This window comes from Carassius auratus, chromosome 36 (assembly GCF_003368295.1).
Source record: "Carassius auratus strain Wakin chromosome 36, ASM336829v1, whole genome shotgun sequence".
NCBI lineage: Eukaryota > Metazoa > Chordata > Actinopteri > Cypriniformes > Cyprinidae > Carassius > Carassius auratus.
In genome coordinates, this window is record NC_039278.1 from 17,166,826 (window position 1) to 17,193,871 (window position 27,046).

The 27,046-nt window shown below is 34.5% G+C and overlaps 1 protein-coding gene across 2 annotated transcripts in view; it reads left to right on the plus strand.

The window, feature by feature from the left end:
- LOC113055460 (ephrin type-A receptor 8-like) overlaps window positions 1-26,069 on the plus strand; it is a 64,842-nt gene extending 38,773 nt beyond the window's left edge. Inside the window, exons 4-17 of one of the 2 annotated variants that reach the window (XM_026221780.1) lie at window positions 11,687-11,842; window positions 12,526-12,993; window positions 14,416-14,540; window positions 15,268-15,430; window positions 16,095-16,200; window positions 19,179-19,246; window positions 19,432-19,557; window positions 20,238-20,423; window positions 21,382-21,443; window positions 21,575-21,784; window positions 21,898-22,047; window positions 22,362-22,552; window positions 23,076-23,231; window positions 24,771-26,069. In XM_026221780.1, the coding sequence (XP_026077565.1) occupies window positions 11,687-11,842; window positions 12,526-12,993; window positions 14,416-14,540; window positions 15,268-15,430; window positions 16,095-16,200; window positions 19,179-19,246; window positions 19,432-19,557; window positions 20,238-20,423; window positions 21,382-21,443; window positions 21,575-21,784; window positions 21,898-22,047; window positions 22,362-22,552; window positions 23,076-23,231; window positions 24,771-24,885 (2,282 nt within the window). In that variant the 3' untranslated portion in view covers window positions 24,886-26,069. The remainder of the gene's footprint in view (window positions 1-11,686; window positions 11,843-12,525; window positions 12,994-14,415; window positions 14,541-15,267; window positions 15,431-16,094; window positions 16,201-19,178; window positions 19,247-19,431; window positions 19,558-20,237; window positions 20,424-21,381; window positions 21,444-21,574; window positions 21,785-21,897; window positions 22,048-22,361; window positions 22,553-23,075; window positions 23,232-24,770) is intronic. The other variant, XM_026221781.1, reaches the window with a different exon arrangement.
- Window positions 26,070-27,046: the final 977 nt, after the last annotated feature.

Genomic DNA, 27,046 nt, shown 5'->3' on the forward strand with positions numbered 1-27,046 from the left:
ATGGATATTGCTAGAGTTATAGTTAGTTAGTTAGTTAGTTACCTACTTGTATGATGTTGCATGCTACTGTTTGTACTCATCATGTGACATAAGTATGACATTACTTAAGTCATTTTTAATGTCGTCTTGCATTAACAATACACAGGAAAAACCTAAAAGAAAAGCTTTCTGTCCAAGCTTTCTGTCCGAAATGGATTGTTTATTGAAGAATTTTGCTAGTTATTGAGTTTTTTTAAAAAGCCTACAGTCTGACTTCATAACATTTTGTGATATTAGATGATTTGAAAACTACGGAGCCCCGCACATGAAATACAAGAAAAAATAAATAAATTGTGCGCACGATTTACTAATTCGTTCCCTCAATGTAATAAAATGTGCACACGATTACTATTGCGTTCCGAATTAGTAAATCGTGCGCACTATTTATAAATCGAATGAACGAAATAGTAAATCGAGGGAACGCAATAGTAATCGTGTGCACGTTTTAGTACATTGAGGGAACGAATTAGCCTACAATTTTTTTCCTGCATGATTGTTAGGCATCTCGCTGGCTTTCATGAGGTGACACATCAGCAGCCCGCTGGCGTCATGTAAGGACATTTCAGAATGCTTTAGTCTGTCACTCTTAGATAATGATGTTTATTTTCTGACAGTATACAATTGAATGAAAAGGAAAGGAAGAGAGCTGCAGAGTTTTAATTTATGACATTAGATCAAGCATCTGAAAGCAGCCAATCAGATTATGAATTTACTAAGCAGACAGATTCGATCTTGTCACTTAATAGACCTCCAAGTGTATGTTTATTTCTCACAGACTTGACAAGTGAAAATATGATGTGGTTCGAGAGATGTGAGGAACTGGCTTTGCATATAAGCTGAGAATGATCGTGTTATTTATTTGCATGTGTCGACTGTGTTATTTTAGGCCTCTATTCGCTATTATGCATTCAGATCCCTCAAAGATCAGTTTAATGTGTTGTTTAGATATGGGTCAATCTGTGTCAAATCAACCCAATTTCAGAAACCTCCTTGGCTCAAATTTTTCATTATAATATATAATGGGAAAAAGCACTTTTTAAGTTTTTACATCAACGTTTGCATGCTTGTAAAAGTAGTAGTTTAGTCAGTAAATTTACAGGGGACCTCTAGTTGAGTTGACACAGAATGACCCACATAACTTTTAAGGTTGAAAAAAGGATATTAATGCTGGGTAATGTTTTTTAAAAGTCTGTTGACATAATTTTTAAGGAGTGGAAGAGGGCACCATCTGTGCTTATGCAGCACAATCAACCGTTTAACTGTGTTAGCAGGGAGATTTGACATGACATGAAAACAGACCTTTGCTAAAGTGTAGTGTGATGGACAGTATATTTTTAGATACTTTATTAAGCTGAGCAGGGATGAATACAAAATCTACTGCATGTTCTTGAAGTCATGTTTCAGGTTCAATACAAACATTGACCATTAATTGTTTATTCGTTTTCGTGTCTCATTTACAAGAAAATAAAAGTGTAGAAAATAATTAGTTTTTAGAGGAATTTAGTAATTAGAGTTATTTTTTGAAAAATATAATGTTTACAGCAAGGCACTTGCAATGGGAATATAATTTTTATGTTTAAGAAATCACAAATGTGAAACGTGTGTTTATCTTATTTAACTTATATCGAGCCCAGAGCATGTCTATATGTCTGGCGGCTCGTAGTTTAAATCCAACAAGTAAATAGTAATTTACTGTTTCATTTGAGCCACAGTGTATGTCAAATAAAGCAAAACAATAGCAGCCTACAGCACATGGGTGGCCCTGATAACAAAACCAGATACTGTGGCTGTAAATGGAAAGAATGAGGATTTACGAGGGGGGGCGGAGGGGTAGGGTGGGCGACTAATTAGGCTTTTCTGTGTCTTAGCTGGGCACACATTGTGTACAGCGTGAGTGTTTTCTGGCCAACATATTACACAGGGATTAAATGAGAAATCGGGGGGCTCCAGTGGACAGTATTAAAGCCCTGCACGCAACTATGCCATTGTGGTGACGGCGTTTAATCTGTCAGACCACGACACAGACGGGCGGACGGGGGAATAGTGATGGAGAAAGGGCTTTTCCTGATAAAGGAAAGAATTTTATCTTAGCAAGAAGTAGCTCACAACGTGTCACTCAAAATCTCGGCCCCCCTCCCCAACCGTCAGTAATGGCAACAAACAAAAGCTATGTTCATTTATTCCATGCAGCGGTCGTCCATGTTTTGTATTATAATTTATGGGAGTCTGTAGATTCAGATTCATGTGTTTGCCAATGTAATGACACCGGAGGGACGTGAATGACAGTGTGGTGTTGATAATGAGGGGAAATTATTAAACACATTATATAATCAGATTTTTAGATTCTGATATTCTTTCTCGCAATCTCTTTTTCGCTGTTAATTTAAACCAAACTCGGCAGATGCACAGAAACAGGCCTGCCTCCCTGTCCTCAACTGAAGACCGAATGTCTTATCAGCCCATTTGCATTGCTATTGTTCTCATGCAACAAACGGGCCGTGTGATAAAAATCCACAAAGCCACGGCATCGCAGAAACTTCATAAGATAGATCAAGACTAAAGAACAAGTAAAGCACGCTGGGCTTTTCTCTGGTAATTGCCACACACAAAACATCAGAGTTTTTCATTCAGATGGCTTCTTTCTGTCAGAGGCACTGTAAATGCCTCACTTTGCACGCTTCAATTAGACACGCTTAGATAGGTGACAGCAATTCCATCAAACAATTAGCTGCCATTTAATGCTCATTAGCAGAGATGCATGTGTCTCATTTAATGTGGCTGCACAATATTTCCAAAGGAAAACACTCTTTGACTTTTTTATGCACTAATTGTTGCACAATACCAAAAGGAACCAAAAGGAACACCTGTTGAACAATGACTCGCTACATGACAGTCTGTGTTTACATCTTTAGTGTAAAGAAATTGTAAATATTTCTGGGCGTTAATTTTTAATACACACCAAAAAAAAAAAAAAAAAAAAAATTATCATGCAAAATATCAAATATACAGTATATATATACAGTATATATATATATATATATATATATATATATATATATATATATATATATATATATACATATATATACATGTGTATATATATATATATATATACATATATATACATGTATATATATATATATATATATATATATATACATATATATACATGTATATATATATATATATATACATATATATACATGTATATATATATATATATATATATATATATACATATATATACATGTGTATATATATATATATATATATACATATATATACATGTATATATATATGTATATATATATATATATGCACGTGTATATATATGTATATATATATATATATATATACATGTGTATATATATGTATATATATACATATATATACATGTGTATATATATATATATATATACATATATATACATGTATATATATATATATATATACATATATATATACATGTATATATATATATATATATATATATATATATATATATATATACATATATATACATGTATATATATATATATATACATATATATACATGTATATATATATATATATATATATACACATATATATACATGTATATATATATATATATATACATATATATACATGTATGTATATATATATATATATATATACATATATATATATATATATATATACACATATATATACATGTATATATATATATATATACATATATATACATGTATATATATATATATATACATATATATATACATGTATATATATATATATATATATATATATATATATATATATACATATATACATGTATATATATATATATATATATATACATATATATACATGTATATATATATATATATATATACACATATATATACATGTATATATATATATATATATATACATATATATACATGTATGTATATATATATATATATATACATATATATATATATATACACATATATATACATGTATATATATATATATATATATATATATATATATATATATACATATATATACATGTATATATATATATATATATACATGTATATATATATATACATATATATACATATATACATATATATATATATATATATATATATATATATATATACATATATATATATATATACATATATATATATATATATATATATATATATATATATATATATATATATATATATATGTATATATGTATATATATACTGTAAGTAGATAGTCAACATAAATGGTAATAATTGTGAAAAAATATTATTTGAAAAATGCATTACATTATAATTAGAGAATTAATATAATGAAAATATATATTATTTTAAAATATATATAATTTATGAACATTTTGTATTTTGAGTAATAATAATAATAATAAAAATATATATATATATATATATATACATTGGTAAACTTAGATTTTTTAACCCCACTGTAAATATTTAACAAAAATAAATAAGTATTCCTTGTCCAAAAAAATAAAATAAAATATTTGGCAAGATATAATAAAGGCTATTTAAATCAATTGAGTGACTATTTTTCCTAAGCCTGTTGCATCAGAAATGGAGATAAATGCTCTGTATACTCTGTGCCAACTGGGGCGGCATCTAATCATGGACTCACTTTGATACAGTACATAGCTTACGCTCCTCCGTAACGGCTAAAATTAATGCCAGCCCGTGAAGATTTTAATATCTGTGCTGAGGTCCCTTTTTCCTGCAGGATTTGTTAACATGGTGCCATGTTTCATTTCTGCCTATTAGTGCATGTGAGAGACTTTTAAGAACATAATTAAAGTGGGACGCCCCTGTGGGAGCGTTCAGGTAGATTAAACGACTTCATTAGCTTCACGCTACAGCAAGTGTGCGATGTAGCCAGCGGACAGAAGCAGTGGTCTGAGATACAGGGCTTCCCTGCTGGGAGTCGACTGTCAAAGATCGTACAGCATGTGCAGACGCATCTCGTTAGTGAGAGTTTTGACGGCCAAGCAGATTATTACCTCAATTCTGTCTGGCTGAGAAATTTTGAGAGCTTTTTAAACCAACCTGGACTAGTTTATACCATTTTCAATGGCCAGTGCTGATTTGTTCACTATTAAAAAAAAAAAAAAAAAAAAAAAAAAAAAAAAACTAAGGTGGTTTACTGGTCTTAAATGGTCTGATTTAAAGCGATAGTCCACCAAAAAAAAACAAAAAAAAAACATAGTTTAACACATAAGAAGCTGTTTTGGTGTACATAGGCTACTATGAAAGTCAATGGCTACCAGCAACTGCTTGGTTAAATCACATAAGCTGTTTAGCTGAAATCAGATAAGACCAGTAAACCACCTTAGGATGATTTAAGCAGTTTTCAATAGCATTACTACAGATTTTGGGCTATTTGGCTTTTCATCACTATCGAGAGAGAAATATGAACAGATCAAGCACCGTATATAAGTCCAAAACACTGCTAGAAGAAGTGATGGCTTAAAGTTAAAATAACATAATGATGGATTTGTTGATAAAGAAACAAACTCATCTAGATCTTGGATGGCCTGAGGTTAAGTAAAATTTCAATTTTGGCCGAACTATTCCTTTGGCAGAGTCTGTTTCCATTAGCCCAGCTTGACCAGTCAAAACTACCATACATCTAACAAAAACATGCCTTTTACTAGTATTTTATCTCATCCGGGGATTTTTTTCATTTATTTTTATTAAATATTTCAGAAATGCCTAATCATTTGAACTCCATATCTAGTCTATCTGCGCCATCACAAGGATTTTCCAAGTCAATAATGTCACCAGCTGCATTTCTCCTTCTACTGTTAATGACTCTTCAAGGTCACCCCACATTAAGATAAGTTGGTCTCCATCTATCAAGCACTTAGAAACAGGCACCACTTCTCTTGAGTGAATTGATCTGATAGCAATTACCCTCCTGAGCCTAGAAAATTTAAGATGGGATCTTTGGAGGACGCAGTCCAAGCACAACTATAGACAATAAGATTAAGGGCCAAAACAGAAGCAAAACTGGATGCACTTCCACACAGACCCATACACACATATATAACTATATGTATATTATTGCAAGTATTAGAGAGAAAAACTAGATAATAGACTCCTCTGCCCTCGTGCTCTATGCCACATGGTGTAGTTAATATCAGATTGCGAGCCACAAACAATTAACTCCTTACGGTCCTCTTATATATCCATTAAAAGCCTCCCTCTGGGATAAATAGACATTTTTACACATGGCTGGTTTCGAATTATGCTTCTTTCTTCAGGCTAACACAAGCCATTATCACAAATTAAGATATGCTTGTGTGTCAGAGGTATATGGTTATTTGTGCATGGGGGGTTGTGTTCGTGGGCTTTATAACTCATGCACTTCCTTATAGCCTTGGGATCAATTAAAGGAATAGTTCACTGAAAGTTTTGTCCTCATTTAGCCCTATACCACCCTAACTCCCTGTATTGTTTCCTTACATTATATACACTTACATATACACATGCTTTTAAGATGTATTAGAATTGCATATAAAATATATTTTGATTTCACCATTTTAACGCAAACTAAATTATAACTAAATTATAAAGTTATAAATAAAACGATTATTTTATATATACAAAAATATTATTGGATTTTTTTGTTAAACAAGAAAAATACCATTTCACAATTTCTGCTTCAACATTTCACATTTACTTTAAATAAAAAAAAAAAAAAAAAATATATATATATATATATATATATATATATATATATATATATATATATATATATATATATATATATATATATATATATATATATATATAGAAATCTTACCATATTTTTTTCTGCTATTACAGAAATCTTACCATATTTCATTTATGGAGTGCATGTGAAACATAAAGGAGGTTTTCGATTTTTCATGAAAGTGGATGATGATTTTATATTGTCAAACTTCAAAAAGGAACATAACATAAAGCTGCAATTTAAGACATTCTTAGCTTTATTAAAACTTAGTAAATGTTTTATTTGTGGAGGAACATAGCAGATAGCAGTACAATGAAATATGTTCAGTAACTCTTAAATCTTTTTTGCACAAATGTTTTCATATACAGTATAATTGGCCACATGACCCCAAACCTGCCAATGTAATGATGCCGTTTCATATTCATAATCAATCAAGTCATATTAACATTTTTTTTTTTTTTTACTTCATTGGCAGTATGAATCACAATTTTCTTTTGTTATCTGAAAAAGATATTTGTTTGGAATGACATAAAAGTGAGTGAATGGATAGCAAAATTTGTTTTGGGTGCACTGTTCCTTTAAATCTACAGAGGAGACATTTAGCAAAACCGCAGACATTATTATGACTGAAGAGTAAGTTAAATATGCAGGTAAATCCTCGTATTGTAATGCAAAATATGATCCACGCTGTTTGAAATCAAAGACCTGTCTATTTAATGACTATCAAAAGGTCATGTCTGTGTTCACTGTTATTGTACTCGTGCTTCTGCTTGAATTTCATGCATGAATTGGCATTTTGATAGTCAGAGCTGAAGCTTGAAGGCCCAAACGTTTGCAAGCAATCTTCTCTCCTTCTTATCCATCCTTATTTATTTCTTTATTTATTTTTACCCTCCGGTTGCTCGATCTTGAGACTCGTTCACATGTGGTTTGAGGGCCAGTGGGCATTAGGTCTTATCTTGGTCGCATGGCTTCAGGATCCGGACGGTGCCAGTCATGCTCGGTATCACTGCTGCAGGGATTTTTGCCTGGGGATGGATTGGCCGGCTCCAAATGTCACTGACCTTGATTAATGTCACCCCTAAAAGTGCTGCCATGGATAGAAAGATGCAGAAGTTTTTGTTTTATGATTTGAGAGAAATAATACAGCATGTACTGTACACAACCTGTGGAAAATCTTTGCCTTTTGATAATTAAAAGGCACAGTGCATCACAATGCAAAGCTTCCTCATCAGTCCATCCAGAAGGAAAAGGCTGCAAAAATAGGTCTTTCAGAAATCTGCTTCATGGTAAAAGCTCCAGAGAGAATTAATGATTTTTAATGATTAAATTCAAGCAGTTAAAGGATTTCAGTCTTGACATAAACATGAGCTGATGTGCCTCAGAGATTTATTCTGAACATTTTGAAATAAAATAAATTTCTGCGTTCGCTCGCACACTGCCGTTCAAATGTTTATTTAATATTATTTAGTTAGTTATTTTTTAAAGAAATTAATACTTTTATTTAGCAGGGATGCATTAAAATCTATTTTAAATAAATGTTCTTTTAAAATTTCTATTCTTTACAGGATCCTGAAAAAAGTATCACTGTTATTAAAAAATATATATATGAAGCAACACAGATAAATAATAATAAAACATGTTTACTGAGCAGCAAGAAGGAACATGTGCCAATTCAGAATATTCAGCTCGATAATTCAGCTGTGATCACAGGAATAAATTACATTTTTAGTATATATTTAAATAAAAAAGTTATTTTAAATTATAATAATAATTTAGAATAGTACAATATTTTTGATCAAATAGATGGAGCTTAGTTAAGTGCAGATTTTAGGAAGTTAATGAGAGAAAATACATTTTTAATTATAATCAATGTTTACAGTCGTTAAATTTAATATGCAAATTTTTCTTTGTATGTGACTCGTACCTATTATTTTTCCCCCAATTCTCAAGTTCTTGAAAATGTTCAAACAAAATGCAAAGCATTTCAAATACTATAAATACTACTTTTATGAAATAATGGAAAAACTACTTCCAGAACAGGTGGTCACTGCCGTACTTTATTGACGTTATTCATGAGCTCATTAACATAAGGCCACCCACTTTTAAATATTTATGCTTATTCATCAACTACTACTAGATTTGTGATTGGTTATCCAAACAAGGTGATTTATATCCAACCGAGGTGAATTAGATCTTTAAAAATATAAGTTTTGAGGGTACAGTAGCAAAAACAGTTTGTTTAAGGGTCAAAAACTACACGGGTAGGCATTTTGGTGCAAGAAACTTTGACTGAAATTATACTTGGACTTAATAACAATGCACTTTGGTTAGGCCCTTTAGGGATTCAGCCATTATGTAAAGTTAAAACAACAAAGCAGAAATGTTTGCGTTGTATATTAGAGGCTGAATGGGAGCATCTGTTTTATGAGTCTCACAGGAAACAGTCATTACAGTAACAGTACAGGCCTCCATACATCTTTAAAACAGTTCACCGCTGTGCTGTACGTGTGGCTGGTCCAGATACAAAGCAGCGAATGACACACTAACATGAGTGTGCTGGATGCGTCTGGACCCTGAGCAATCAGTAACCCCTTCAGTGGAGAGAGGGAGTGTGTTTGGAGGACCTGTGATGGAGCGCCACATTTCCAGCCATGATTTAACTGACAGAATCATTCATCACTCAGACAATCCTGCCAGCTCATAAGCAGCTGTTGTTCGGCTCCCATAAGAGTTCTGACGGTGTTTGAGAGCATGAAGAGTCTTTCCGTGTGTGTTTTTGTGAGTCTTCCTGAATACTCTCTTGGTCTCTTAAAGAAATAGTTTGCCAAAATTAAGATCCATTATTTACTTACTCCTGTTGTGTTACTCAGAATAAAGTTTGGAAAAGATGAGGGTGAGTATATGATAATAATAATCATAATAATAATAATATTAATACATTTATTTTTATATACAACAGCAACTTTAAAACAGTTTCTCAAGGTGCAATATATAACAAAACAAACTAATTCAAAACAAGCTAAAATATAAAAATCTAAACAATCATGAAAAAGCTTACCTAAAATGTTTTTTTATAATGACAGAATTGTCATTTTTGGATGAACTACTCCTTTTAAAACACCACGTCTTGTAATCTTTGGACAAAAAGATTATTATTGTTATTAATGATAATAATAACAAGGAGTGACTATAGTAAGCAATTCTTTCAATGTTTTATGTTATTTTGGACACATTTTTTTTTTTTTTTCGTGGTTACATTGTACTCCAGCAGTGTAGCTGTGGGCAAGAAATATTTACTTCTTTTATTTTATTTTATTTTAATTTACTTTATTTATTATCCAACCAATAATCCAACACATCTCTATCAGTCTTATGTTTTTATTGTAAATATAATATAATAATAATCAATATAATAAACAGTTTATCTTTTTATAATTTTTTATATTTTAGCCAAATTGAAATTTATGTGGTTAAATTTGTAATGTATTCAATTTACAAGTTTTAACAAATATTATATTATATTATATTATATTATATTATATTATATTATATTATATTATATTATATTATATTATATTATATTATATTATATAGAATACTATTCTACTGACTAATCTAAGAAGTTTCTTTTTTTATTTTTAAGTATATTTGATTATTGTTAAAAATAAACAATATAAGTAAACAATAAATACATTTTGGCCAAATTAAAATTTATTTGGTTGCATTTTTTATGTACTCAGTTTATTTGCAATTTTTAACACATTTTACTTTATATTATATTATAAGTATGTTTTTTGTATTAAATGATTTTATTTTAAAACAATAATCCAGTAGTTCTCTATTAATTTTATGATGATTTCATGTTGAAAGTTTCTTTATGAATTGTGTAATTGGTCTAACTTGGTTTATGGCATTTACGTGGAAAGACGCCCATACAGGATCATTTAGTTGAGCGTATGAAGTTACACAACAGTAAATAAAAACATTTGATTTGTGCCGATACTTGAATGGTTTTGTTCTCCTACAAGAGTTTGTATAGTCAAAAACACCAAGATGGTTTTTCTTTTCAACTATATTTATTTAACTATCTACACAAAGAGTAAAAATCAAGGTCAGCATACAGTGGCTGTAAATATTCATTAAAATTCATTGTAATGCAAATGTGGATGCAAGGAGCGCGGCGCTCTGACAGGTGCTGACAAACCAAACAGTGTGCCAATGTGCAACAAAAAAAAACGTAGAACAACGCAGCCGTAATGTAGTGTATGTAAACACCACCAGATAAAGAGCACCGGAGTCTCTTCTCACCCCTCGTGCTTTTTTACCCCTCATCTGCTTTGAAAAGACACTTACTGAGTAGGAAGAGTCTTAAAAGCGGAAAAGGTCACCGAAGCTCATCATGATGAACTCGCGTCTGTCTGTCTCAGTGTATGTTGAATGTGTGCTTCTGATTATGTTGCCAGCGGTAGTCGGTCAAAAACTTCAAAGCGTGTAGACGTCACTGTACTCCATGAGCGTACGGCCCCAATGTTTATCGTGACCTGCTTTTCAACTCAGGAGCTTTTCAAAAAAACATCAAGGGAGGGAAGGATTAATCGGATCAAGCCAAAAGAGAAAACAGACAAGGATAAATACTGCAAGAAGGAATACTTTTTGGATTCCCTGGGGTTTCTGTCAGTGGAGATAAAAAGCTTGTTGTTAATTCTCAATCCTTCTTTCAGATTCCTCACCCATATACTTGTTGTCCTTGTTGATTCTCTGAACCGCTACATTTAAGAGTGACACGGTCACTTCACAATTTGTTGCACTTCATTTTGTTCAAATAATGTTACCAGATACGGTTAGAAAAAGTTTTCTGACCATCTAAGCAACAAATAAGCAATGGATTGTTGATTGTTAAACTGTGTTTTACTTTCAGCATGTGAGGTGGGCTTCTACAAGCCAGTGGCAGGTGATCAGCTCTGTGGGAAATGTCCCCTCCACAGTCACTCTGAGACTCGAGCAGCTCTAGCCTGCCCCTGTGATGCCAACTTCTATCGTTCCTCTACAGATCCTCCTGCCTCTCCCTGCACAAGTGAGTCTTCATGTTTGCAAATCATCAAACCAAGAAATCTTCCAACTTTGATTTAATTTTTAGATACAGTCGGACAGAAAATAATTTTAAAACACTATATGAATGTCAATGCATAACATGTAATATAGAAAAGATTTCAAATGCTGCTGGATATTTTCTCTTCACTAACTTCAGTCTACTTTTTTCAATTTTAGAAGTTGCAGTATTTTAACTGAGCTATTGCTATTGCTGAGCTATTAGCTATTTTTTTTTTTTTGTAGATTTACCACAGATCATTGCAATAAATATCCATTTTATTTTATTTTATTTTATTTTGGTCAGCATGCCTGATCAAAGAAGTAAAACAAAATAAAATGGAAAAAATAAAATTAATAAAAATATTTTTGTATATTGCTTAAAAATGTGTGTTTGTGCAATCTGTAAAATAAACATTTTTTAAATAATTTAACTATTTTAAGGGTGCTTTAAGTCTCCCAATACTTTCTGGGACCAAAAATATAACTTTTTTTTTTTATGAGTGGAAAAATCTCAAGACAAGATTACTTGTTGAACTGGGGTCGCGTGGTTACTGAAGTGCAAATTCAATCATTCTCTTTTGATCAGCTAGCCTGATAACCACCAGTTCCCTCAACCTCTCTAATTAACCTATAATTAAGAACTGTCCAACTTCACCCTCCCCGCAGGACCTCCGTCAGCTCCAGTAAACATCATCTCATCTGTGAACGGCACCTCGGTCAGTCTGGAGTGGGGTTCACCTTTGGACCCAGGAGGACGCAGTGATGTCATCTATGATGTCCTTTGCCAGAAGTGCGACAAAGGCGGGACGCAGTGTGAGGACTGTCGGGTGGGTGCCAGAGGGGGTAACGTGGTGGGGAATGGCAATGGAGGAGCTGCAGACACCAATGGAGCTGTCAGTGGGACAGTTGGAGGAGGAGGACCTGGGCTGAATGGGATTGTGGTGGCCCGGACAGGAGCAGCCCTGGTGCGCTTTATCCCTCAGCAGATGGGACTTACAGAAGCATGGGTGACGGTGCTGAATCTCGCCGCTCACAGTAACTACACCTTCCGTATTGTTGCTCTAAACGGAGTCACGCACTTGAGCAGCGAGCCCCCACAGTCTGTGACGGTCAATATCACCACAAACCAGGCAGGTAGGAGACACTAATGGGTCACTTAAGTTTGATTCCATTTATAATTCCTACAACACTGCCAATTGAAAATCAAGGCCTTACTAGCCTGTGATCTAGTCTAATCTACTAGGCTCCAGCCTACAAGTCCAGTCAAAACTAGCTGACTTGTCCATGATGTGTTTTGAAACTTGGTCCGCCTCAGCCAAAGTGTTCTGACAAGGTTGAAATAGTCCCCACCAACTTATTAACCACCTAAAGTAATTTGAACCTGCTATTGATAATAATGTACCAGTTTTAAACAGATTAATCAGTGTAGGTTGATCTCAGCCAAACTAGCTAGTAATCTATCTGATGAACTAACTTAACTATCTTGAACTTGGTAATGTCCATAAATGACTTTTGATCAAGTTTTAAGTTTTGAACAACTTAGTCAAGGTGGTCTACCAGCCATAATCAGGTTGACCTCAACTAAACCAGCTATTAATCAAACTGATCAAGCACCTAGACTAGTTTGAGCTAGCCAATGATCACGAATAATAATTTTGAATAGCTTAGTCAAGGTTGTCTACCAGCCCCTAACCAGGTTGACCTCTGCTTCATCCTCTAGCTGATCGATCACCTTAACTAGTTTGAACCAGCTAATGACTATACATGTTCAGTTTTGAACAGCTCAGTCAAGGTTGTCTACCAGCCCCTAACCCGGTTGTCCTCTGCTCTATCATCCAGCTAGTCTAGCTGGTCAACCACCTAAACTAATTTGAACCAGCTAATGACTATAAATGACCACTTTTAAACACTTTAGTTTAGGTACCAGTTTAGACACCACCCCAAACCAGGTTGACCTCTGCTCCATCGTCTAGCTTGTCTCGGTACTCATCTTAACCAGGCTGACCTATGCTCCATGAGCAAGCTGGTCTTGCTGACCAACCACGTAAACTAGTTTTGACCAGCTAATAAGCCTAAATAACCAGTTTTGAAACCATTGGTATGAATAACCAGATTTAAACAGTTTAGTCAAGGTTGTCTGCCAATCCTAGCCAGGATGACCTACAGTATGTTCAATCAGAAAGCTAGTCTAGCTAATTAACCACCTAAACTAGTTTGAATGACGTAATGACTATAAATGGCAAGTTCAGTTTAGGCACCATCCCTAACTAGGTTAACCTCTGTGCCATCAGCAATCTAGTCTAGCTGATCATCTGAAGGTGGTCTACTAACCCTAAACATGTTAATCTTGAGCCACTAGCTAGCATACTTGCCAATCAACCACAACCAGCTAATCAGCATAAAGACCAGCTTCGATCAGCTAGAAACCATCTAAAGCTGGTAGTATACAATATGTATTTTCCATCAGAAATAAAATGGTAATAGAATATAATTAAAATATTTGTGAAATGACTCTGCTGACTTACTGAGGTAACCCACATGTCTTTGTTTTCACAGCTCCGTCTCAAGTGATGGCCATCCGACAGGAAAATGCCAGTCAGAACAGCGTCACTCTTTTCTGGCACGAACCTGCGCAGCCCAATGGAGTCATATTAGAATATGACATTAAATATTATGAAAAGGTAGTTTCTTCATCAGAGTGATGAAGAGTGACACTTAATGAAGGGTCACATTTTATAGACTAGCCTGGAGTCAAATATAGTTTAACCATTTGATTTATTGACAGCTCAGGCAAATTACCAACCAACAGCACTCTCAGACTGTTTTGTCGATATTATTTAAAGTGACATTGAAGGCAAACATACTGAGCCATGCCAAACACTGGAGGGAAGTTAATTGTCGTGCAAGCCGGGAGCTTTGCTGCCTAATGGCGCAAATGAGATCTCAGCTGTGACAGAGAATTAGTATACAGTGCCTAGTCAACAATGCTGCTATGTAAATATGATTTACGTGCAATCCCTGTTTGCCGAGCTGCTGCCCATGTGCTGATTCCTGGGGAATGGTGCTTAACAAAGACCACGAAGTTGTTTTTGATGGATGTGCAGTGCTGGCGATCTCCTCAGGGAACAGAAGAGGAGCATCAAAGGCTTTTTAACAAAGCGTAATGCTTCGGAGGGTACAGAGTTCACGGACGCAGTGAGGTGAAGCGGGGAATGCTAACAGATTAGTGAGCACTTCAGTTTAATCGCTCCAATCCTCCAGCTTGGGTCTCAAAACATGATTTTGTCAGTTCCTGGTGTGAATTGTCCACTACTGTCTATATTTATGGATTGCATTTACATAAATGACCTTAAATAGACTCTTTATTTGAATATAACCTCTCATTGTCTTATTTGGCCGTTTCCACAGGACAACGAACAGCAAATTTATGCTACAGTGAAGTCAAATAACACCAGTGCTAAAGTTTCGGGTCTGAAGCCCGGCACAAGCTACATCTTTCAGATTCGGGCCAGAACCTCGGCTGGCTGTGGGAGATTCAGCCAGTCAGTGGAGATACAGACGGGCAAAGCAAGTGAGTGTTGTATTATTACCAGTGCAACAGACAGGAATAAAACTTTTTTTTTTTTTTTGATTAATTTATTCCTTCAAGGAACATAGTTGTAATGTTTATGTTCATTTACATAATTATATGTATTTATGTTTATGTATATATTTTTAGTTTGTTACATATTTTTAATGATAATGCATGTTAATATAATAACTTAATAATGTTTCATATTTGTTGTAATGATTAAATGTTTCCTATTTTTAATGCATGAACATGTCAATAAAATATTGAGTTATAATATAATATGAGTCATAATTACGCTAAAAATAAAGAGAAGATTGAATGAAATGGTACATAGTTGAAATGTTTATTTGTTTTAGTTCATATATTATCATTTGATATGTATATTCATATACATTTTCTGCATGAAAAGATATTGGAAGAAATGAGCTTTTATGTCATCATTTTTATTTAATTTTTACATTTAATTTCAGAATTGAAAATCAAATTATATGGTATATTTGTGTTAAGAACATCCTATTGTCTCTCATTTATATTAATAGTGTGTTAAATCAGTGTCCTATTTACAGAATTTCCACTGGCATATCAAGCACAGAAAACCTGTGATGTTTTAGAGTGTTTAATGACGCGTTTGTGTTGATATTTGGTTTCTGTTTTTCTCCACCAGTTCCCCTGCGAAATACCAACATAACCATTATCTGGATCTGTATGGCTTTGGTAACAGCACTGGTGACATTACTGGCCGTTGTCATCTGCAGAAAACGGCAAGAGGAGTACTTTGAATTATCTGCATTTATTTGCCCATTTGCTTTTACTTTGTTACTTAAGGGATAGTTCATCTGAAAATACATTCTGTCATCATTTACTCACTCTCCTCTCTTCTAAAACTGTATGACTTATTTCTTTGACTGAATCACTGACTGAATGAACTCAACTTTTGAATAATTAAGACTGGTTTTGTGAACTGGAGCAAATTATTCATTCAAAAGATTTGACACAAAAGAGTGATCTGTTCACAAATCAGATATATCTATTTGTCTTATAAATGTGCCAAGAAGAGGGTGGAGTTCAGATTTTAGGTGAAATGTTTTGCTGTTATACATATCTTCAGAAGTCATACATGTTATGAGGGTGAGTAAAATTGTCATTGGGTGAATTGTTAGAGTATATTCATGCTAGCTTCCCTTCCACTCAAACACATCTGTGTAATTATCTATGAAAGAGTTTCATGGGACTATATGTACATGTTCACCCTGAAACACATACCTCACAATGGGAATTTAATATGATTGAATTTGGACTAATAACACTATGAAAATATCCTTAAGTCATATACAGTATAGTGCAACAGTGGAGTTCCAGAAATAAAAATCTCATTCATTTTCTCTATACAGAAATTGTATGGACAGATCTACCAGTATTGCCATGTCTGTGGTTTTCCCCGTTGAACTGGTTAAGTGATTATATATATAACAGAAAGCACTCCAAAATATCATAAAACTCCTATGAAGCATTGTGAATTAAGTAATGTTTGCATAAGTTTGAATATTTTGCTATCAAGTTGTATTATATTTAATACTTGCAACCTTAAGTGGCGCAAAAGAGGTTCCGGTACTCTATTATAGCCACACAAAAAAAAACATTCTGTTTTTTTTTTTTTTTTTTTTTTTTTTTTTATGTTTCCCCTCATCCCGAGGTAACAACTATTATTTTGAAGGGCTTTTAAATACAGCAGTCAACAGGCAACCTTAATAATAAATCCTTTTATTAGTTTGTGGATTTGCTTGAGCTAGAAAGAACTACTGAACATAAATAAAATGTGCAAAAGGATTTTGAAAAAAATACCCTTAGAAAGAGCTACTCCATTACTGCATTACTGTATTCAAACTTCCAAACTGACTCAAATGATTCGCGAACCAGCTCCGAACTCCCGAACTGACTCAGATGAATCACGCTCCGAACTCCCGAACTGATTCAAATAATTCGCGATCCCCAAACTGACTCAAATGATTCGCGAACCCTATACGAACTCTCGAATTGATTCAAATGATCCGCGAAGCCGCTCCGAACCATAGACAGTAAAAGAAATGGACACAGCGACCCCATTGGAACTCAATTGAGACAAGTGAAGCCCATTTTTAGCGTTTTTTTAGCACTTCCGTTTCTGACGCGCAGACTCAAGCGAAGCTTGAGGACGTCAGCAACCTGTCTGACAGATGAAAATCTTCTAAGTGGCTGTGCGTGCAAACTGCCATCGTTAATCTTGCAGAGACGGCGAGCTTGAGCGGGGAGTTCTTTGTCGTGAGTGAGCAGGAGTAAGTATTCTGATTAATTATTTTGTATAGTATTTTAAATTGTAACGCCAGTACGCCATATTAAGTTAATTCCCTGCGAGCTTCTCCTCCTGTCTGTACGGTAATGCGACAGAGAGTCGAGTGGTTAGGACGCAATCGTTAGCCTATTTTTTTTTACAAAAACTGTTTATATGGGGCCATAATGTAACATAGAAGGTAATGGAGCCCTTTATACATTGTCGTGTATCTTTAGAAATAAATAATGGACAAACGGAGTCTTTAAACGCCTCAGATGTAAAGTTATTCGCTGTCAAAGTGACGCCAAAATGAATGGGAGTCAATGGGAATGCTAACGCAAGTGAAGTTCTGCTAAAAAATGCCAGCCCCCACCCGACTTCAACTTCCGGTCGAGTTCTTTGCCCCCTGCTCCGAACTCCCGAATTGATTCAAATAATTAGCGATCCCCAAATTGACTCAATGACTCGTGAACCCGCTCCGAACTCCCAAACTGACTCAAATGATTTGCGAACCCGGTCCGAACTCTCGAATTGATTCAAATGATCCACGAATCAGCTCCGAACTCCCGAACTGATTAAAATGATTTGCGATCCCCAAATTGACTCAAATGATTCGCGAACCCGCTCCGAACTCCCAAACTGACTCAAATGATTCGCGAACCAGCTCCTATTTCTCGAACTGATTCAAATGATCCGCGAAGCTGCCCCGAACTCCCGAACTGACTCAAATGATTCGCGATCCTGCTCCAAACTCCCAAACTGGTTCAAATGATTCACGCTCCATACTCCGAACTAGGAAGAATTAGGAAGCGTGCACTGTGAAGGGCGCTCTGAAAAGCGGCAGTGAAGGCAAAGGATTAAAAACTCTATTAAAACAAGATGTCCAAATGAACGTACTGGTACGCTAAAAGCAGTTCTGGGCCGCACTGAGAGGTGGTGGTACGCTCAAGAGCTATATTTGGAAGTGGCGGTACTGAGTACCTGTGTGTACCGACCCACTTAAAGCACTGACCACTGTTTCTGATTTGATCGGTTCTTTTGTCATTTAAAACACTTGTTTGCTTTGAAATCAAATCTTCAATATGATTGATCTCAGAGCTGATTGGTTTGGATCATGATATGAACTCTTTATTGTAGATTTTTCTGTAATCTATAGAGAAAATGAAAGTGAACTGAAAAGTGGGCGGTCTCTGTTGCTCTATTGCTTTTTGATGACAGCAACTTAAAGTTTATGTCAAATAATGAATTTCAACGAACATTTTTCTGTTCATACTATATAAGGCATCGGAGGACGTTTGTTATCCACATTTGAAGGAAAAATTAAGTTAATTAAGTTTTACATTTTTGCTTGAATATTATTAACGTGGGGTTGTATGTGACAAGGCCCTGTTTAAAAAACACACACAATATTTCTCTTTCTTCTCCTGGTTTGTGTTACAGACGTTGTGGGTACAGCAAAGCTTTCCAGGACTCAGACGAGGAGAAAATGCACTACCAAAATGGCCATGGTACGAGAGACACTCTTTTCCTCCGATGATTTTTCTTTTAATGAATTTTAGGCAGGAAACTATTGCTTTTTTGGTCCAGTATTTTGCTGTAGCTGCTGCCTGAGCCCTTCAGTGATTGTGGCTGTGACTGAAAATTGCTTTTTATGCTGCAATATGTGACCAAATGCTAATTCTGTTTATTCTAGTATCATTTCCAGAAGCCAGATTTTATATTGATCCCCACACATATGAGGACCCCTGCCAGGCTGTCCATGAGTTTGCCAGAGAAATTGAAGCGTCCAGGATCAAAATAGAGAAAATCATCGGTTCAGGTATAACTGTCCTTGGTGATTATGTGAAATACACCTGGGCATCTGGGGAATACGTGAGAAATGGCTGGAAAAAGATCCACAGGAAATAAAGCTTTGCTCAAAGAAAATGCAAGTTGTTTATCATTTTATTTGAGAAAAGAATGAAAAACCCTGAAACAAAAACATGTTCATTATTTGAAATAAAATATCTAAAGCGTAAACTTTTTATACATACGTATGTAAAAAAAAAAAAAAAACACAAAATTAAATGAACACACAAACATAACACTCATACATACAGTACACATAAAAATCATATTAATTTTCAAATTATCCTATGCACTATAAGTACATTTTTGATAACTTGATAAATGATAAAATCTAGTGTAAAAAATATAATAATAGTATCTCAGAGATACTAAAATAACACTGATACACACACACACACGCACACAAATAATATTTTCCTTAACACGTTTTTTTTTTTATATTACCGTAGACCATAAGATTTTGTCTTATTAAAAAATGCTAAACATCTCCAGAGAACAACTGTATATATACACATCATTCTATTATTAATGTCAAAACAGTCAGAAATCATGGGAATTTTATTGTGAAGGTTAAACGTGTTAGTCAGATTCAAATCCAGCATGAGATTTTGAACTGTCCACTGTCTGATCTTGTTTTCTGGCACACATCAGGAGAGTTTGGGGAAGTGTGTTACGGGCGGATGAAGCTGCCGGGGAAACGTGATATCCCGGTTGCTCTGAAGACTCTCAAAGCCGGCTACACAGAGAAACAGAGGAGAGATTTCCTGGGCGAGGCCAGCATCATGGCACAGTTTGATCACCCCAACGTCATCCACCTGGAGGGGGTTGTTACCCGCAGTAAGCGCTTTAAGAGACTATCAGTGTAGTGCGCTTCTCAATGGGACATTTTCGAAACACATTATTTTGTTCAAAATTATTCAATACCATTTAGGTAGCATAATGTTTATCCCTTATCCCATACACATATGAATTTGACTATATCATTGAATAAAATGTAAATACATTTTTATAAGAACACATTATTTTTATACTAATTCAGTTGTTATGATTGATTTAACAAAATTTCAGTAAGTAAATAATGTAAGAAAAGGGATTTTGAAATAAATAAAATGAGTTACTCTACAAATAATAAGATCATATATTATTTTCTATTAATTTTAAGTAAAAAGTAATGTAATTAATTCAAATTACATTATATAATTCTTTAATATATATATATATATATATATATATATATATATATATATATATATATATATATATATATATGCACACACACACATTCAGTTTTATTAAATCTTTTTTACTCAATATAAAACATACATGTGTATGCATATTTATTTATTTCTTGAATTATTCATCCAGTCTCTCTCTCTATCTATCTTTTTATCTATCTTTATTAAATATAATGTCTTGTAATATGCAGAAAGATGTAGTAAAATAAAACCCTTGAGGTTGATAATAGACCCCTTCACTTCCTATTGGAGTCCTGATCACCCTGTCAAGGTTTATTATATATATATATATATATATATATATATATATATATATATATATATATATATATATATATATATATATATATATATATATATTTTTTTTTTTTTTTTTTTTTTTTGCCATGATCTGCTTAATGTAGGCTACATTACTACTTCACCTAGTAAGTTGCTTAAAGTTGGGTAAAAAACTAAGGAAAACCCACTGTTTCTCTTCACTCAGACTTGCATCAATCTCCTGACATCTTGTTCGTGTGCTTTCCCCTGTTTTTCTCTGTGTTTTTGCATTCTCTACCAAGGCAAGCCGGTTATGATCATCACAGAGTACATGGAGAACGGCTCCTTGGACTCTTTCCTGAGGGTGTGTAAACATTTTTGTGTTTGTTCTCGTATATCTCTATAGTATTGCTTCTCCTCGCTGAACCTCCCTGTGAACCGAAGTTCAACTTCACAGTTTCTCTCCCTCATCTTGTTTTTCTTCCCTCCAAACAGAGACATGATGGTCAGTTCACCATTATTCAGCTGGTCGGGATTCTGCGTGGCATAGCGGCTGGCATGACTTACCTGGCTGATCTGGGGTATGTCCACCGGGACTTGGCGGCCAGAAATATTCTGGTCAACAGTAATCTGGTGTGCAAGATTTCAGACTTCGGTCTGTCACGCGTGCTGGAGGACGACCCTGATGCAGCCTACACCACCAGTGTGAGTGATAAAACCAGGAGCATACTCTACAACAGGGCTTTTGGTGTTAATTCATGCACCGTTTGGTTATTTGTCTCCCTAAACTGTCTTCCTCCATCTTCATTGGCTTTTAGGGAGGAAAGATCCCGATCCGCTGGACGGCGCCAGAGGCCATTGCCTATAGGAAGTTCTCCTCCTCCAGTGACGTATGGAGTTATGGAGTGGTGATGTGGGAAGTGATGTCATACGGAGAACGGCCATATTGGAACTTGACCAACAGAGATGTGCGTCTAATCGACACTATATATTGGCTATGTTCAGAATAGTGCAGGGTTATTTTAGTTAACTTAAATTTTTTATTGAAATAAAATAAATATTAACTGATATAAAATAAAAATAAAAATAAAAAATTCCAACATTGAGTCGTAAAAAGGATCACCCCCTTGTAAACTCAATCAGGTGTAGCTGATTACCTTCTCAGTGGCACACCGACTTCATTCCAAATATAGCAATACATCAGCCATACTGGAATCATTTTGGCGAGACAAATCAGTGCGATTTCCCACATTTGAACTCAGTTTGATTGTTTTTTCTGCAGGTGATCAAGTCCGTAGAGGAGGGCTACCGACTCCCGGCCCCCATGGGCTGTCCCGGTGCACTGCACACCCTAATGCTGGACTGCTGGCAGAAAGACCGCAACGAAAGGCCCAAATTCTGTCAGATCATCACAGTCCTGGACAAGCTGATCCGGAACCCCAAGAACCTCAAGTCAGTTGACACGTTGTGCAGGTTAGCAGCTAGCAATCGATATGCTGCCTTCGGCGGATTTAACCGACAAATGCACTTTGTCTGCTTCAGATTTGATCCATTTTAAAAGTCTCACAAAGTTGACAAGAAAGTTTCATCCGAGTTGCTGCGATTACGGTGGGCCGCTTTAAGATGCAAGTGTACATTTTCCAATAACCTCATCTTATATTGATGTATTCGCTGTTAAATAAAAGACCTCTGTGCTATATTGACATTGATCTGCCATGAACCGAAAAAGAACGCTTCTGCTTTCACAATTGGACTTGTATAAATTGCACAGCTTGGAGCGCATGTCCTGTCAAGTTGCCGGTGCATATCCAGATGCGTTGATGGAAAGTAATACTGATTTCATCCCTGTATTAATCTACCTACACTGGCCAAATCTACAGCCCCCCTTCCCCACCTTCTATATCATTTTAACTCGTATTGATTGTATGCTCCAGCTCGCCGCATTTCAAAGGTATATCTTGCACATGCCTTCTCACTCCCTCTGCTCTCATTTCAGACTAAACAGTCCTTTGATGAACAGAAGTATTCCTGATTTCACCAGCTGTAGATCTGTGGGCGAGTGGTTGGACACCATTAAGATGGGCCGTTATAAGGACCACTTTGCCGCAGGAGGGTATCTGACTCTAGGACATGTGATGAGCATGAAACAACAGTGAGTTGATTGAGTTCTTACACCATAACACAATGGAGCGCTCCAGACTGCTAATGCAGAAATGAAGTCTTTTAGATGCAATGCCGCATTGTGAAGCTTTGCTCTGGGGTAGATGGAGGACAGATTGGAGGTGCTTTCATGACTTTAAGCCTTTGATTGATCACCACTTCCTCGAGTCGGATGATCAGTGACCATTAGATGGAGTTTCAGGACTATGCGTCTATTGTCTGTCCAATGGCTCAGTCAGTGCTATGCCTGTTGGTCCAGTTTTAGTGGATTTGTAGACGTCGCACACTTCAACCGATGCCTGTTTTCAAACAAAAATGGGAGCTAGCTTGGCGGAGATCAGTTTTAACAGCCTGTTTCATTTAGTTTATGCTATCAATTTGATTGGCTAAAGATGTTCGAAAGTTTAGATCACCCAAAAATGAAAATTTACTACATGCATGTTGTTCCAAACTCATATGACTTCATTACTTTTCTCAGAATTGTGAGATGTAAACGCACAACTGCGAGAAATAATTCAGAATAAGTTGCAATTACAAGAATAAGTTGCAATTATTATTATTATTTTATTTTTTAGTGGTGGGAATGGGCTTCCAATAAAAAATAAGTTAAAGCAAAATAAATAACAATTAATAAAACTGATAAAGTTACTAAAACTTAAAACACTGATTAGTTATCAATTGAAAAAAAAATACTGTGGTATATTAGGGCTATTTTGCCATGTTTTCTCCAAATTTCCTTGACTGTTCAGTGGGTGGTCAATTTTGGACCAAATGCACTGTTCTGCTCAACAAAATGCAATTAGCTTTCTAGAAAACATTTGATTAGAGTCTCTATTAGATGTGCTCATAAAATCAGCCGTGATGTCTTCAGGGTTTATAGTGTGTAAGAAAAAACATTCTTCTCTGACCAACTGCAACTGTGCTGTTTACAAATCATTTGTTTGTGAATCTTTTAACATAAAAAGCCCATAATTAGAGCTGCACAGTTAATTGCATAATTAATCATGTTTATGGTTACAATGGCCATGATTGAATTGAAAAGGGTCAATTACAGCAATAGAAAGGGTTTTGTAGATGTGTTTGTGTAGAAATTAATTGATAGTTCCAATAATTACAGAGGCTTGTTTCCACCATGGTATAAATAAATATAAAGTTTGACTTTTTGTATCACAGTACAGACTTTTTCTTACATTTTTTGAGATTATTAGCTAAGAATTGCAATATATAAAGTAGGAATTCTGATATAAACTCTAAATATCACACACATTATGACTTTTATCTTGCAGTACTAACATTACCTTATTCCACAGTGGAAACCGGCTTCCAATAAAAAAAAAAAAAAAAACTGACATGTCTGTAGTCTCATAAATAATGAGTGCGTTTTAAGTTCTCTGAACACATTTCTCGGCTTGTCTTCCGATGTTTACATTCATAACACAGAGTATGAATCAGAAGTATGAATCATAATTTACTAAATTAAACATATTTCCATAATTATCTAATCAGGTTTCTCTGTCCACTTCCATCTCAGTGACATGCAGAGGTTGGGAGTCACTTTAATGGGTCATCAGAAGAAGATCCTGACCAGCGTCCAGTTGATGAGAGCCCAGGTACTGAACCAGAGCGTGCCGTCAGTGCACATATAATCACGAACACAAGTACATATTGATCTGATATGTATTTGGGTCTTCAAACGACATGGACTATTATTACTGGGATAAGGATGGAGTTTTTCTTCTTCAGCGGGACATTCTGCAATTATCCCTTTTCTCTTTGACTTTCTTTTGTAAATGTTTGGACTGCCTTAAATTACACTTTATTTAAATATTGTTGTACATGGATAAGATTTTATGAATAATAGAGTCATGAATATGTAAAGAGTGGACCTAGTCATGAATATTAAAAAGATTGAAATGAATATGCATAGTGTACAGGTTTGGCCACACCCTTCACGAGTGCCTCAAGCGCTAAAAACGTGACGCTGAATAAAAGACGAAATTAAAGACGGAACGATGAGATGCCACAGGAGAATATGTGTTACAAGCATATGACAAACCGAGAACCTCGAGAGGAAACATTTGGGCTTCTGACAAAAGCTGCAGAGCGTGCAAGAATACGGACAAATACTGAATTTGTCTCTGTGGTCGTAAAAAGGGAAAACGGCAATTGCGTATGTCATGTGTTTGATGAAACACTCTGAAACTCGACCTGCTGTTATTTATTGCGTACAAAACGATGCCGGATCCCTCCGGAAATGGGAGAAATAAATATGTGTAAATGTTGGTCTGCGGAAAACAGAAACATTTAACTTTCCTTACTCTTGAAATCTGCCTGAATTGGAGTCTGTATCTTTCTCTTACTGCTGGATTCAGAGTTCAGGCCAGTTTTGAAATATTTATTCAGACCCTGAGAAAATCAGTATTCTCAGCGTTTGAGCTGCATCAAATAAATCTTTTGTTTTACTAAAACTAACACACTAAGGATATAGTAGTGAACTTGCCTAGCGCTAAAGGGGAATCACACATTTGTGTGGATCTTGAAATGGTGGAGTGGCTAATTTAAAGTCAACATGAAATCAAAACGGACCCTGTTTACTTTGTTAGCTGTTCCTGGGATTACTATGGTCCATTCATCAGTGCATTTTTTTCAAAGGGGAAAATGTTTGTTTTTGTCATTTTCATCAAAAAGATCTCTGCCTCTTTTGCCAGGTGAAAGTTCCCCTCCAACCGCTTTTCACAATTCGATGGAAGCTTGTTTCCACCAAGGGATTAAAAAAATAATAATAAAAAGGCAATTGTGACTTTTCATCTAACAATTACATTTTTCCCCCCACAATTCTGAGTTTATATCTCACATTTCTGACAGAATTTTTATATATAAACTCAGAATTGTCAGAAAAAGTATAATGTCACAATTCTGAGAAGTCAGAAGTGCAAGATACAAACTGAGAATTGTGAGATGTAAAATCTTAATTGGGAAATATAATTGTGAGATAAAAAGTCACAATACATTTTTCTATTTTTTTTTTTATCCCTTTTACAGACATGGGCTTCCATAAGATCCTGCCATATTTAAATCGTGATATGTCCTTTTCACAGAAGTAAAATGGGTTGTGAATGCCATTTCATGTTGACTTTACAAAAACACTGGACCTCATTTAACTTTTGACAACAGGGTATTGTCTGTATGTTAACCTTTTTATTTATTAAATTTTAACTATTAAGTTTCAATTATAAAATGACCTAATTGTGCATTTGTTTGTAAGACAAAGATTAATAGAGTTTGATGAATTATATGTAAGTATTAATAAAATGATTTGTTTTCGCTCCCTCTTTGTTTCTTTGAAAAGCACAGTGCAACTAAAAAAACAAAAAACAAAAAACACTCCCATTTTGTGTCTGTCAGTAAATTCAACCAATTGTTGAATACATTTAAAAGTGTTTTCTTCTTTTTTTTCTTTTTTTTTGTTATCATCATCAATATTGACATCATTTTTACAATTCTCCATTGAAAAAAAAGTTTTTTGTTTTTTTTTATCATTGTGACATATCATATCATTAAAAATATTAATAATATAATAAAATAAAATAAATTTATTTTTCATTATGGTAATTAAAAAACATCAATAACAAAAAAAAATTATATTCATAAATGTGTACTATCAAGTAAATACATTTTTGTATAGTATACACCATGGTATCATACATAAGAAAATATTTTTATGCCTAATTTTTTTTTTTTTTTTTTTTTTTTAGTAGGCTTACAATCAAAAGCTGTTTAAGTCATTTCCACTTAAATTACATTAAA